General features: G+C 40.8%; 1 protein-coding gene across 1 annotated transcript in view; it reads right to left on the minus strand.

The window, feature by feature from the left end:
• Window positions 1-714: 714 nt before the first annotated feature.
• Window positions 715-16045, minus strand: part of LOC124881022 (gastrula zinc finger protein XlCGF57.1-like) — a gene marked incomplete at its 5' end in the record, with an annotated part of 36235 nt that continues 20904 nt past the window's right edge. The window contains 3 exons of the mRNA XM_047386507.1: window positions 715-741; window positions 3122-3282; window positions 4218-4406. Coding sequence (XP_047242463.1) covers window positions 715-741; window positions 3122-3282; window positions 4218-4406 — 377 coding nt within the window. The remainder of the gene's footprint in view (window positions 742-3121; window positions 3283-4217; window positions 4407-16045) is intronic.

A 16045-nucleotide genomic window follows, 5' to 3' on the forward strand; every position in this document is an offset into this window, starting at 1 on the left:
ACCAAAAATGGTTGATCATTAATAGCATGTGGAATCAAACAACAAACATAGCAACTATCATTTTTTATCTTCCTCACGGTTTGATGCATCAGTTGCCACCAGACATTATCAGCATGATCATAGTAGTCAGAAAAGTGATGAATCTCTTCTTCGAATCAGCTGATGAGTATTATTAGCACAATTCCTCAAATTAGCCTTACATTGTCTTTGCTGTACCTTTTCCCAAATGAACACAAGAGTTATAAAAATACTTGCAATACCAATCATTAGCATCAGAACAGACCATCTTCCATTTAACTGCATCGTGACCTTGAAGTGGAATGTCCTTTCTTCTGGTACAGAAAATCAAACAGTTTTTTCTCAAAGAAAACAAATTATAAACAACTTTAAAAAAAACAAAAATCCTGCTGCCTCTCCTGAGTGGCTTCTGTGCTTCAAGCTGCCCTGTTACCACACTGGTACAGGTGGGCGGTCGTTGGAAGCTCCTCTAGGTAGGAGGTTCAGAACCAGGATGCTGCTCGGGTGGTGTTCCAGTGAACACCTTGCAGTGCGTAAAATGGACCCAGGTGTCACGTTCCTGGACTTTTACGGCAATGTGAGTCACCAGCAGAATTTGAAACGGACCTCTCCACCGCTTGTCTCTCCAGTGACGTCTCCTGGTATCTCTAATCAGCACCTACTGTCCTGGCTGGAACTGGTGCAGGCGTTTGTCAGCTACTGGGGTAAGGCAGCTTTCACCGTCTGATGGGAGAGAGAGAGAGAATGTGACAGAACGTTACAATATTCCAACATGGAATGTTCAAAATGAGCAGTTGTTAGTGTACTTAGGTTAGTACTCGATCTTCCCCCTGTATTTGCAGGTCTCCCAAAAAGGATTTCAAAAGGACTCAAATTAGCTCTGGATCTATTCCTCATCCGCATATACATAAGAACCAGAGGGAGAGCTTTTGGCCAGGACAAACCTGTTTCTTCACAGCATTTAGCCAACTTATTTTTTATTGTTCCATTTTCTCGTTCTACTGCTCCACCTGATTGTGGGTGGTAAGCACAAGGTGTCTTCAACTGGAAACCAAGAAGCTTACTAATTTCTTGCAAAGCTTTGTTAACAAAATGTGTCCCGTTATCACTGGAAATCACCTCTGGGATTCCCCAGCGGGGAAGAATCTCTGTCAACAAAGACTTCGCTACAGCACTGCTGTCTGCGTGTTTCGTTGGAAACGCTTCAACATATTTAGAAAACATGTCCACGACCACCAAACAATATTTCTTCCCTTCGGCAGGTGTCAACTCAATGAAATCCATCATCAAATGCTGAAATGGGAACCACCATGGAGGTGGATGTGCCGCCTGTGATTGTGCAGGAACCCTCGAGGGGTTGTGAGAAGCACAGATCAAAACATCTTTTACAATAATTTTCAGCTACCACTGAAAACCCATTTGTATACCAATATTTTTTAACCATATCCAGCATTCCCCCTTTGGACACATGATCCAATCCATGCGTCCATTTAGCAAACCAGGGAAAAAAATTTTTAGGCAGGCATGGTCTACCATTAGAAACATGCCAGCCAGAACTGCTGTTAAAGATACACCCAGCTCTTCGCCATTTTTCTTTTTCCTGTGAAGTAGCAAAAGATTGCATTTCAGGAACAGTGACAGCTTGTGGATCAGTCAGAGAAAGAAAAGTTTCATCTGAGGAGAAAGGGCTCAAAGCTGCAGTTTTTGCTGCTGAGTCCGTGGCTGCATTACCCCTAGAAACAAAATCAGACTGTCCTGTGTGCGCAGCACACTTCACCACAGCCAAACGTGCGGGTAACATAATAGCATCCAAAAGATCAGACACTTGTTTAGCATTCAAGATAGGTTTTCCATCTGATTTCAAAAAGGAGCGATGTTTCCACAAGGCCCCGAAATCATGCACAACTCCGAAACAATATCTTGAGTCTGTGTAAATAGTCACAGTCTTTCCTTCTGCCAACTTGCAAGCTTCAGTCAAAGCAATTAATTCAGCTGTTTGAGCTGAATAATGCGCTGGCAAAGGACCTGAGCGCAAAACAGCTGAGTCAGAGCACACTGCAAACCCTACTTGGTGCAGACCCACTGCAGAACGGGAGGAAGACCCATCTACATACAAGATAAGATCAGGGTTAGTCAAAGGGGTGTCTTGCAAGTCAGGACGAGGGGTACAAACAACATTTAAGACAGCTGCGCAGTCATGACTTTCACCATCCTCCTCAGTAGGCAGTAGTGTGGCTGGGTTTAAAGTGTTACAACGTTTAATTGTAATGTTGGGCATGTCCAGTAATATTGAAGAATACCTCAGCCACCTTGCTGCTGATAGATGAGATGTCTTTTGTTCCAGGAGGATGATGGAAACAGAATGTGGAACAAAAACTGTCAATGGATTATATCCAACAATGTCACGTGATGCTAACACTGCTTTCTCAGCTGCAGCAATAGCTCGCAAACAACCAGGCAGCCCAGCTGCAACTGGATCAAGCTTACTGGAATAATAAGCCACAGGTCGCAATTTATCACCATGAGATTGCAACAACACAGATGACATGAAACCAGATTTTTCATCCACCATTTGAATAAATGGCTTGTCAGAGTTTGGTAAAGCCAATGCAGGCGCAGAAGACAGGGCTGTTTTTAAATCAATGAAAGCCAGTTCTGCCTCATCTGTCCATTCAATTTTGTCTGCAGCTGCCAAGCTCCTCCCATATATTAAACTGGCCAAAGGCGCTTCCAGCTCAGAGTAATTCAGAATGTGAGCTCTGTAATAACCTGTCATACCCAAAAATTACATCATTTGTTTCTTGGTGACAGGTTTTGGGATTTTCAGAACTGCTTCAATGCGCTGAGGAAATTTCTTCATCCATCACCATCATAGAAAACATAGGCATTCTTTTAAAAGCAGGGTTCTGTGTATGGAGATATGTGCCTGGTAAAACTACGGAGGCACCTTCGAAGTGTAATATGGCCTCTGTAAGCAACCTATGTGAATCAGTATTTTCATGCAACTGTGTGTGTGTTTGTGAAACCTCACGCTCCTTAAGAGACCCCTCCTCAATGCGAGTGACAGCCAGATCCAGGGTCCCGTCCTCCCCCCATCAGTTACCGGTGTCCGGCTGCTGCAGTTTCTCTGGACATTCATTCCTCCAGTGTCCCAACTTTCCACATTTATGGCAAGCATTGGAGCGGGACCACTGTGACCTTCCCCGACCTCTGCCCCGGCGTCCCCGGCCTTGTCCTCAAGGAAAAGAACCACGTTGATTTGTGCTGTAATACAGGGTCAGGGCAGCGTTATGCAAATCAGTCTCTCTTTTGTCCGCTTTTTTCTTCTTCCTGTCGTTGATGACATCATCGCTGTGTAAAGCATGTCTTTTCAGCTCCTCAAAATGCACCCCATGTCTCCAACCAACATAAAGAGTCTTAGTTTGTGCTGCGATCTCAGGGAGAAGTCCTTCCATAATATATCCACACAGCATCTTTTCCCAGGGGCCCAAAACAGTAAAGTCAGCGGAGCGTTCCAAACCTGAATGTTTATTGAACGCTTCTTCCATCCGGTAAAGAAAATCAGCGACAGTCTCATCAGGACGTTGTTTAACTTGTTGTAGCACGGCACAATCACTCCTCTGTGGAAATTTTGTGATCAAGTCAGTGCACAAATGTTCTATGGCATTATACCATGGCCCATTACGATGATTTAAATCACCATTTTCACCTCCAGTTGTCTCTCCAAGGCGCACTGCAGGATCTGGCAATCTCAGACCAACTAAATCTCCAGGTTTGATTTTTGCTGCCGGCGAATTTCTGTGCCGGTAGGTCTCATTTCATGGCATAAAGCTTTAAATTCCGTAGCAAACTTTCTTCCGTCTCCTACGGGATCTAGAAGTAACGCGGCGCTGGCTTGGATGTCTGCTGCAGTCCACGGTCGAAACACCAACTGAGGCTCATTTGTTCCGGCTACTTCCAACATAGGGCATTGATACTCTCCTTCCTCTTTTTTATCTTCTCCTCATTGTCTTCCACTCCGTAACCATGTAAACTCATGAAAGCTAACAGGAGAGGAGAGGAAAGGTATTTTCTGGTCCTTTGATGAACCCGGTCGCTGCTCATCTGTAGGCTGGTGCATAATCACACCTTACGCTCCGCTGGGGCCGCTGCTCGGTGAGGTCAGCCTGCACTGCAGGTGGATGTGTGAGTTGATTCACGGGCTGATACTGAAGCGGACTGGCGAGTTGTCCTGGCTGACTTGTGGGCGGATTTGCTGGTTGGCCCGCTGCTGGTTGGCCCGCTGTTGGTTGGCCCGCTGCTGGTTGGCCCGCTGCTGGTTGGCCTGCTGTTGGAGGAGAACGGGAGTCTAGATCGAGGTCTGCCATCTGGAGGGCCCGCAACTCCGTCTGTAAAGATGGATATAGACAGGAGGGTGAAGCATCACTAGGTCTATATGGAGGTGGAAACGTGGGGTCATCAACGGCACGACCAGCATTGTCATACCTGTTTCCCACGTCCCCGGACAAATCTTTTCCCCCTGCCATCTGTTTCAATTCGGATTTTCTTTCCCTACGCATAGCCTCTGTAATCCATTCATTCCAACATTTTACCCATTTTTCTCTCTGATCTAAATCTTGTTTTTTAATCCTTTTTTTATTTTTTATTTTCTCCCAATCACCATCCATCAACTGTTTTATTTTATTCAACTGGTTTACACTCAAACTTCCACCTTGTGGAAAACCAAACTTGTCCTCCCACATTAAAGCACATGTAACACAATCATCTCCACCTTTTTCTTTCATTATTTTATAAATCGCAGAGTCTGGAGAAGGAGACACACCTGATGCCTTTGAGGTTCCGGAACCCATTTTTTCCTTTTTACCCGTTCAGCGGCACGTCTGCCGACTGGCTTTTCTCCTTTATGAGGTGTAGAAAATTGCTAAAAACCACCCGCAAAACCCTGTGTTCTGCTTTTTGTTATCGTTTCCAATAACAACCTCTCTGTATACCTCTACAGGGTGACGTGGCACTCAGCTGATGTCCTCCCTCTCGCAACTCCAGAACCTAATTAATTAATTAGGAGATGATGGTTAATGTGTAATAAAAAAAATAATATACATTATATCATACAGAGCAACTTCTCACCCAGATATATTTGTAGACAATTAGTTCGGATCCAATCGGCCAGAAGCCGCAGGCGGGCACCCAGACTCCACCACCGTAATATGGAAGTGAACTGAGGACAACGTCTCAGGCTGGCCAGGCATCCGTGTCCCCCTCCTGCGGTCTCCTCTGGCACGTTAGATCCTGTTCGTGACGCTAAAATTGTTGTGGAATTTTCTTATCAAAATGGAAAGAAGTTGATTCACAAGAAGAGAAAAATCCGGACTTTGTCTTAATAAGTTTTATTCAAAGGCATTCAGCATTTGAATGACTCTGTCACCAAGCAAGTCAGTTGAACAGAGCCCCGAACGCTATTTTCACACAGTATTTATACCAGAACAAGACAGTGTTATCTCAACTGCAAAGAGTCTATGTTTTATGACCCAAACCCTTCTTGAGTTCAAAGGTGACAAGGTTATCTAGGAACAGACCTAACTGCCCTTCCTGACATTGTCCTAAAAGATGGGTCTGAACCATTAAACTTCTGATAATGGCTTTTACAGCTTCTTCCTCTAACACAGATGTTCTGAGGAGTAAGATAAAAAAGGTCATACACTGTGAAATGCTTACTGCAAGAATTTCCATCACATAAGGCAAAGCAGGAATGTTAGTAGATTTTCGAGTGAGACTAATTTAACATGTGCTACTACAGGAACTCTTTATAGATTTTTGGGGTAATAGGAATTAATCCAGATATTTGTATCGCACAGGAGGAAAACACACCTTATTTCCTTGGAGAGACAGATGGTTGCAAAACTATTATTTCTGTTTCATGTGCTTTAATCAACAGACATATTTTTGAGTCATGTCCTATCAGAACTGCTGCTTATACCATTTCAAGATCTTCAGTCCCAGATCCCTTTGTGTTAACTCTTAATCTTACAGCCGTACCGAATGGAAGTAAATTGAATGACACAGGCAGGTAAATTAACCAGGATTCTTGTTACTTTTCCTAGTAGAGATGGGTACTCATGTCCTAAGAACATTGTTTGGATGTGTGGAAATAGATCATATCTGTATCTACCTGCTAATTGGTCTGGAGTATGTTATCTACCTCATTTACTACCTACAGTCACAACTTATAATTCAATCAGCCCATTATTAGAGAGGAAGACAATGCTCAACCGGCAAAAGAGAGCTAGGATTCCAGATTGGAAAGGGATTTTGGGTACAATTATTCCTAGTTATGGTGCTGCTAACGCTGCCCATAGGATTAATGAGTTGTCAGTTGAGTTAGAAAATCTTACTGCTTTAACTAAGGAAGGTTTCATTGTTCTGACCAAGGAGCAGCAGGATATAAGAACTATGAGTTTGCAAAATAGAATGGCTTTGGATTATCTGTTAGCTGAGAGGGGTGGTGTTTGTCATTTAATTGGGGAACAATGTTGCAATTTTATTCCAGATGTGTCTAACAACATGATAAGTATCCATGATAAATTAGGAGAATTGCTGACAGCCCAACAGAAAGAAACTGTGGGCTCCTCTTGGAATTCTTGGTCCTGGTTTATTATTGGTGGTTGGACATCCTGGTTAATAAAGATTGGAGTAATTCTTTTATTTTACTTTTTGATTTTGATGTTTCCTTCATGTTGCATTATTCCAATGGTTAAAGGAATGGTAATGAGACTGATAAATGTTTCCATGTTAAAAGCTGATATGGATGTAGACTTAATTTCTGTTTGTAATGACTATGATGATTCTGCATTTGAGATAACAGATAGTATGGATAACGATGGATTTTATATTGCTTAAGATGCTATAATGATGTAATAACTCTAAACTGTTCGGGGAGTTAATACTGATGTTCAGCATTCTAGTAGTATAAATAGAGATTTGGAGATTTATTCTTTTAAAGTGTTGTTATCCTTATTATTTCAGTTTTGTTTTGCTAGTAATTTGAGAAAATTAGATCTTTCCATACCTAATTATAAAGTCGTACTAAACTACATCCTGTTAAATGGTAATAATATAATATTGATTTTAATATGATTATTAAAATAAAAAATAAACTATAAAACAATGAAAGACGCATTCATTCTGTGAAACAAAAATGGGATTTCAAACACCCTGCAGGCCCAAATTCCACCTGAAAAGACTCACTAATGAGAGAAACACAGAGATGGCATTTAGAGAAGTTTATTATCTGATTTTTGTTTTCTCTTGGCGCTCAGACCTCGGTGGAAACATGGATGCTGATAAAGACATGAGCTTGAATGAACATATTAGGGTTAGAATTAGAGAAGTCTTTCCCCCGGGATCCTGCTCCTGTTGGTGGAGTGGAGGCCTGAGGAGATCAGGGACTCGGAAGGAGCTTGAAGCCTGATAGTGGAGATTGGGTGGAGGAGGGTTGAAGCTCAGCTGAAGAGCAGCAGATTCTGCGTATGAAGGTCTTTTAAAGCCAAGCCTGAAGGGATGATTGGCTGAAGAGGAATGTGGATCAGGAGCTGATTGGTTGGAGCAGAGAACATGGTGGAGTAATTACAGGTCCTTCTCAAAATATTAGCATATTGTGATAAAGTTCATTATTTTCCATAATATAATGATGAAAATTTAACATTCATATATTTTAGATTCATTGGACACTAACTGAAATATTTCAGGTCTTTTATTGTCTTAATAAGGATGATTTTGGCATACAGCTCATGAAAACCCAAAATTCCTATCTCACAAAATTAGCATATTTCATCCGACCAATAAAAGAAAAGTGTTTTTAATACAAAAAACGTCAACCTTCAAATAATCATGTACAGTTATGCACTCAATACTTGGTCAGGAATCCTTTTGCAGAAATGACTGCTTCAATGCGGCGTGGCATGGAGGCAATCAGCCTGTGGCACTGCTGAGGTCTTATGGAGGCCCAGGATGCTTCGATAGCGGCCTTTAGCTCATCCAGAGTGTTGGGTCTTGAGTCTCTCAACGTTCTCTTCACAATATCCCACAGATTCTCTATGGGGTTCAGGTCAGGAGACTTGGCAGGCCAATTGAGCACAGTGATACCATGGTCAGTAAACCACTTACCAGTGGTTTTGGCACTGTGAGCAGGTGCCAGGTCGTGCTGAAAAATGAAATCTTCATCTCCATAAAGCTTTTCAGCAGATGGAAGCATGAAGTGCTCCAAAATCTCCTGATAGCTAGCTGCATTGACCCTGCCCTTGATAAAACACAGTGGACCAACACCAGCAGCTGACACGGCACCCCAGACCATCACTGACTGTGGGTACTTGACAGTGGACTTCTGGCATTTTGGCATTTCCTTCTCCCCAGTCTTCCTCCAGACTCTGGCACCTTGATTTCCGAATGACATGCAGAATTTGCTTTCATCCGAAAAAAGTACTTTGGACCACTGAGCAACAGTCCAGTGCTGCTTCTCTGTAGCCCAGGTCTGGGGAATGCGGCACCTGTAGACCATTTCCTGCACACGCCTGTACACGGTGGCTCTGGATGTTTCTACTCCAGACTCAGTCCACTGCTTCCGCAGGTCCCCCAAGGTCTGGAATCGGCCCTTCTCCACAATCTTCCTCAGGGTCCGGTCACCTCTTCTCGTTGTGCAGCGTTTTCTACCACACTTTTTCTTTCCCACAGACTTCCCACTGAGGTGCCTTGACACAGCACTCTGGGAACAGCCTATTCGTTCAGAAATGTTTTTCTGTGTCTTACCCTCTTGCTTGAGGGTGTCAATAGTGGCCTTCTGGACAGCAGTCAGGTCGGCAGTCTTACCCATGATTGGGGTTTTGAGTGATGAACCAGGCTGGGAGTTTTAAAGGCCTCAGGAATGTTTTGCAGGTGTTTAGAGTTAACTCGTTGATTCAGATGATTAGGTTCATAGCTCGTTTAGAGACCCTTTTAATAATATGCTAATTTTGTGAGATAGGAATTTTGGGTTTTCATGAGCTGTATGCCACAATCATCCGTATTAAGACAATAAAAGACCTAAAATATTTCAGTTAGTGTGCAATGAATCTAAAATATATGAATGTTAAATTTTCATCTTGACATTATGGAAAATAATGAACTTTATCACAATATGCTAATATTTTGAGAAGGACCTGTAGATGTAGCCAGAAGTGGAGGTGAGTCTTCCAAGTTGAATTTCTGTCAAAATTCCATTTAAACAGTTTATCTGCAAAAGAAAAACATGATTGAAGTCAAATTCTTCAATTAAAGAAGTTTGAGGGCATATTTATTACTCTTCATTACTAAGAGCTCTACAGTAAAACAGAAAGTCATCGTAAAACATCTATCTTGTTTGGATAATAATTATAACTTTATGGATGAAACATTTCCCAGGATAATCACTTTGTTTATGCAAAATCACTCCGGTCATCGTCCATAATAAGACCATAAATTATGTCTATCAGATTGAATTATGTCTATCAGATTAAATTATGTCTATCAGATTAAATTATGTCTCTATCAGATTAAATTATGTCTATCAGATTAAATTATGTCTCTATCATTTGAAGAGATGAAGCTTTGGAGAATAACCAATCAGAGAGATCAGCCCACAGAACCTCAACGTATGCAATGAAAACATGGATGCTCGGTTGTTTCAACAACATAGACAATATTTTAGATTTTAAACCAAATCATTTGTGAATAAAGTTGCTGGATGGATAAAAGTTTTAAAGTGGATCTTGTTAGAGTTGTCCTTCTAAACACCTGCGTGTCTGTGTAGTCACGAACACTTCTGTTCTTCTCTCTCCTGCACCGTTCTTTTATTGAACACACACATACTACAGGAAATATACATTTTACATTTGTTGTGCAGCGCCTTCTCAGTTTCTCACACATTCTTTTGCTGAAGATCAGTTCTGACGCATCTTCTATTGATGAAACTGACACGCACTCTCACCCTTTAGTGCCTGTCTTTTCAAGTTCACAAATAATACATGTTGTTCTGCACAGTTAACTTTCTAAGTGCTACAGGTTCAGACTAATTCCACACTGTTATGAACATAAGCACACATTACACTTTTTTGTATATAACATTTCCCCCTTTTGAAGTCTGTTAAGACTTCACTAAAAGAATACAAAAAGTAAACGTCTATACCAGAAGCCTAAACACAGCGGACTCGAATTAAATTCTCAACACCCCTTCAGGTTCCTCGTCGTCATCAGGGATAGCCAACAAAGGCATCATATGAGGGGGTGATAGGTATTATTTAGTCAACTCAGAGGTAAGGAAACGACACAGTCAGTTATACTTGCGGCAAGGGTAGGTCACACTCTGCAGTGCAAAACTACAAAGTGTTGGCACCCCTCTCTCTTTATTTATACATGCTTGGTCACACACAGTTCAACAAACATTCAGGGTGGGGGTGTGTGTGTGTATGTGTGTGGGGTCAGAAAGGTTAGGGTTCATTTGTCTTGATTATAAACAAACAGAGGAAGTGGGAAGTGGGCACCTGGTGTATAGCCCCCAGATGCTGCTAGTAAAATAATAAAATAATAAAAGAATAAAAGCATAACTCATTCTTGTGACCATCTCCCTTCCTGTAACATGCAAGGAGGGAAAAGCACTTAGATGAGTGATAAACAATACAAAAAGTCATAAAAACCCTAACATTAGTAAACTGCTTACAATTGGTTAAATATTTCAAATGTTCTACACCTAGTTTTGCTATATAGTCTGCCTAGCAACTGAAAATTGTTTTTAATTGTCCCTTCGCTTACTTGTTGTCCTAACTATGTGAATGCTTTACTTTTCAAATGTACTCGACACATGGATTGTATTGTAGGAATGACTCACCGGTATCCCTATGGCCACCTCCAGTTTCAATAAGATAAATCCTGAGGCAACATTACGGTTGTTTCTGGACCTTACCTTCCCCTATGTAACAAAGCATTTGATAACATTTGTATGTCTTCCATTGGAACAAGGTGGGTAGAATGGGAAAGATTAGCAGCTTCTGAAAAAAAAGAAAAGAGAAAACTTAAAGCAATACAGTTAGTTATTTGTTAGTCAGATTATAAATGCAACTCATGCAATCAAACCCTGGGCTTGTTTGTTGTGACTTAATAGTGATCATAATCATCTGCTTTTTGGGTCCAGTGTCCATCTTGTCCATCTCTTCTCGTGTGATGTTACATCCTGTGGATCCTGTCTTAAACAGAGAAAGAGCCCTGCTACCAGGTTTAAGCTCAGGCTTATCAGTCCTGTCCACACGTCACAGAAAGCCATGCTAAATTGGGCACAGGTCAGTTGTTTTCTTCGCCGGTTTGAGATGTTGGACCATATGGGTCCAACCCCTTTGTATCCGGTCATTCCCCTGTTACCCCGTCGGTTGGTTTGGCTCCTGTAACAGTGATATTAGCTTACAGTGGCTCTTGTGGATCCAGGATGGTCTCTCTGCGATTTTCAGAGCTGTCGGTGTGGTCAGGAGAACACGGTATGGCCCTCTCCAGCAGGGGGTGCTCCAGTCCTTTCTGTGAAGTGTCTTAATCAGGACCAGATCCCCAGGCCTCAGGTTGTTCTGTGAAATCGGAGCAGAATTTACTGGCAGACTACTGGACAACTGTACTTCTTTTGTTTGTAGCATTTTATTAATCCATTCAGCTAATGATGTTTCCTGCTGTGCTTTTCCTATGTCATCCATTTCTGATGGCAATGGAAAAGGTCTGCCATGTACTATTTCAAATGGAGTGAGACCAGTTTGATTTGGAGTTATTCTCATCCATAATTTAACCAGAGATAGACATTCAGGCCATGGCCTCCCTGTTTCTTCCATTGTTTTCCTTAATCTATTTTGTATTGTTCCATTTGTTCATTCAACCAGCCCAGCAGATTGTGGGTGGTAAGAACAATGGTTTTTTAACTGAAACCTTAATGCTTTAGAGCACAGTTCTATTACATTATTTACAAAATGAGTCCCATTATCTGATCTTATGATTTGTGGGATACCATATGTAGGGAAGTAATGTGTCACTAAACTCTTTGCCACTGTGAGCGCATCACAGTGTTTTGCAGGGTACATCTCAACCCACTTCGAAAATGCATCTATAACCACTAAACAATATTTCTTTCCCCCTGACCATGATAACTGTTAGGTATTATTTAGTCAACTCAGAGGTAAGAACGATACAGTCATAGTTACTTGCAGCAAGGGTAGCCCACTTTGCAGTGCAACTACAAAGTTTTTGACACCCTATCTCTTTATTTATATGCACAGTTCAACAGACAGTCCAGAGACATGTGTGTGAGACATGTGTGTGAGACAGAAAGGAGGCTGGTTCACACAGAGATAACAATGATCTCACACACACAGGGAGGAAGGCATAGTGCAGGTGCCTTGCAACACAAAGTTTTTACATGAGTGATAACAAGTTTTTGCACCCATCCAACAGTCCCTCCTTTTATCACAAGTAAAAACATTTAATATAAAAACGAGTAAGAAAAATACTTTGTATGAGCGAAAACCCACGGACGGTAAACAGATTATATTTTGTGGGAAATACTCATACGGCCCCGCCGCCCTCGGCGACCATTAAAAGTTAAATGTTGATTAATACTTGAAATCATAAAAATAAAAGAATGATACTTGAAATCATAAAAATAAAAGAATAATACTTGAAATCATAAAAATAAAAGAATAATACTTGAAATCATAAAAATAAAAGAATGATACTTGAAATCATAAAAATAAAAGAATAATACTTGAAATCATAAAAATAAAAGAATAATACTTGAAATCATAAAAATAAAAGAATAATACTTGAAATCATAAAAATAAAAGAATGATACTTGAAATCATAAAAATAAAAGAATAATACTTGAAATCATAAAAATAAAAGAATGATACTTGAAATCATAAAAATAAAAGAATAATACTTGAAATCATAAAAATAAAAGAATGATACTTGAAATCATAAAAATAAAAGAATAATACTTGAAATCATAAAAATAAAAGAATAATACTTAATGAAAACAGTAAAACATAATAAAGGAATTTAAAAAATCTGCCCTGTTTATGTCATCATTGTACTTTTTCTCATTTCACTTAAGCAACAACTTCTTTCGATTTTCTGCTGTAAGGTCATTTTATGAAATACAATGTATGAGTACACTCAGGCTTTTGATGTGATTTATTTACAACATGTCATCATAATCGTCCCCTTCATTTTCGTGCATTTCTACCTGGTTCAGTGTTGCATATGCTACAGTGACTGACTGAGTTACTATTCTTTGTACCATGCATTTGCAACATGGGATAATACATATTGACAGGAGACACAGAAGGCCCATGCATGCTATTACTGCAACTAGGAGAACCTTAAACAGATTTATCCATCCCCCTGTGAGCATCCAATCTAACCAAGAAGAGTTAGAATCTGGGTGGTCATGTGCCATGACATTTTGCAGATTCTGTAGGTTGTTTAATGCCCCCGTTATGTTTGCAGAGTGTATATTATCTGGGATATATGTGCAACAGGTGTTATTCAATAGAACACAAACGCCCCCTGTTGATGCTGTTAGAATATCCAAAGCCATGCGGTTCTGAATTATTATGGCTCGCATAGCGCTCATTTCTGTGTTTTGACCCTCTTCTACTATTATGGAGTTATTTAGAAACAATCCAAATCGATAACTTAAAGTTTCTACGTGCAGCATCAATTTGCCCACACCTAACCAGGGTAAGAGAGATAATAATGTTTTATCATCTTTAGACCAAAGTTTAAATTCATCTGGGACATTTGTTCCCCAAATGGGGTCATGTGGTTTAACATCTATTTCCCTTTTTGATCTCCTATGTGGTATAACTATAGTCTGCTTACTAAGTACCACAGTGTGATCTGATGTGAAAACTGGGGCACATACACCATACCAACTGGTATGCCACCCCTTCTATCCAGTATGTGCCGTTTCCGGGATTATTCCTGTAAGTGTAGAAGTAGTTACATTTCGTAGTATTCCCTACAAAATGAGTATGATTCCCTGTAATATTTTGTCTTATGCAGTGTCGATGGTTTCCGGGGTCTGTTACATATGCTTTGAATGGTTCTGATTTCCCTGTAATGTTGAAAGGTTGCCATTGTTCTCTGTCGCAAGTGCAGTTTTCTGGGTCACAACTGTAATTTAATCTCTGGTTACTGAAAGATTGGTCTGGCATAAGAAAGAACTTTTTATTTGTATATCCTATCAGGCCCATTGATATGGCGCAACTTGTCTCGGTGAGGTTCATAGCTTTGACATATATGGTGGGGCCTTGGGAATGCACGGGCATTATAGAAATAACATAACAATCAGTTTTATTTTGAGTTTTAGCTGTGTCATACACATAACGATACCAGTAATTTTGCAGAAATGGGTGTGTGTCATGTCCTTCCGTCAGTGATCTGAGATGGGTCCCGTCTGATGTCCATCTCTTCTGGTTCGGTATCACCTCCTGTGGATCCTGCTTTAGATAGAGAAAGAGTCCTGCTACCAGAATTAAGCTCAGGCTTATCAGTCCTGTCCACATGTTACAGAGAGCCATTTTATAATTGGGCGCAGATCAGCTGTTTTCTTCACCGGTTTGAGACGCTGGGCCATCTTTGAACCCGGACTTCCTCTGCTACCCCGTCGGTTGATCTGGCTCCTGTAACGGCAAAACTGGCTTACAGTGGCTTTTATGGATCCAGGAAGGCCTCTCTGCTATTTTCAGAGCTGTGGGCGTTGTTAGGAGTATTTGAAACGGCCCTTTCCACCAAGGAGTGCTCCAATCCTTCCGGTGGAGTGTCTTAATCAGGACCAGGTCTCCAGGCCTCATTCTGTGGGATAGGAGCAGAGATTATCGGCAGACCACTGGACATTTGTTCTTCTTTTGTCTGCAACATTTTATTCATCCACTCAGCTAATGAAGTTTCCTGTTGTGCTTTCTCTATTTCATTCATGTCAGAGGGCAGAGAAAACGGTCTGCTATGTACTATTTCTTTGAGAATACAAATTCACATCAGCAACTTGGTGTCACGTGATCTCAGGCTCAGAACACAGTGGGTGGAGCCATACAATGATGTACAGTAGGTGGCAAATGGAGTAAGACCAGTTTGATTTGGAGTTATTCTCATCCATAATTAACCAGGGATAGGCATTCGGGCCATGGCCTCCCTGTTTCTTCCATTGTTTTCCTTAATCTTTAACTGAAACCCTAATGCTTTAGAACTTAGTTCTATTAATTTATTTACAAAATGAGTTCCATTATCTGACCTTATAATCTGTGGGATACCATATGTGGGGAAGAAATGTGTCACTAGGTTCATCTATTACAACTAGGCAATATTTCTTCCCCCGTGTTTGCAACAAATTATGCATGATCTGCAAAAATTCTTTGCATAGTCAGAAAAATTTATAGTGTAGCATTAATGCTTTACCAGATGTGACATATTCCCCCCTTGACACGTGGGTCTTCCCAATGTGTCACTGTAGTTGCTGTGTTGTATAAATTTTTTGGGAGGATTGGTTTATCTTCTATCTGATAGATGTCATCTTTTTTCTGTGCTCCTCTCTTTAGTCAGGCCTTTATTTCTGTCTTGGGTGCTGACTGTTGGGCGTCTTTCAGCACATCTGTGTCTATAAATAGCAGATCTGATATTTTCTCTTTAATAGGTTGAAATGAGTTAGTTCTGTCCCTGATGATGTTTTAAAACCTCTATTTTGCCAAATCTTAGCATGGTGATGTACTGATCCGAAAACGTATTGGCTGTCTGTGTATATAGTAAGTATTTGTCCCTCATGTAATTCACATGCTCTTACTACAGCATATAATTCTGCTGTTTGGGCTGAGCATGTATTGGGTAGAGATTTAGCTTCTATTATCCTATCGATGGTTGTTACTGCATAACCAACTCTATTCTTTCCATATTCATCTTTAGATGCTGAGCCATCTACAAACACAACACATGAATC

Source organism: Girardinichthys multiradiatus, chromosome 14, assembly GCF_021462225.1.
Source record: "Girardinichthys multiradiatus isolate DD_20200921_A chromosome 14, DD_fGirMul_XY1, whole genome shotgun sequence".
Classification (NCBI taxonomy): domain Eukaryota; kingdom Metazoa; phylum Chordata; class Actinopteri; order Cyprinodontiformes; family Goodeidae; genus Girardinichthys; species Girardinichthys multiradiatus.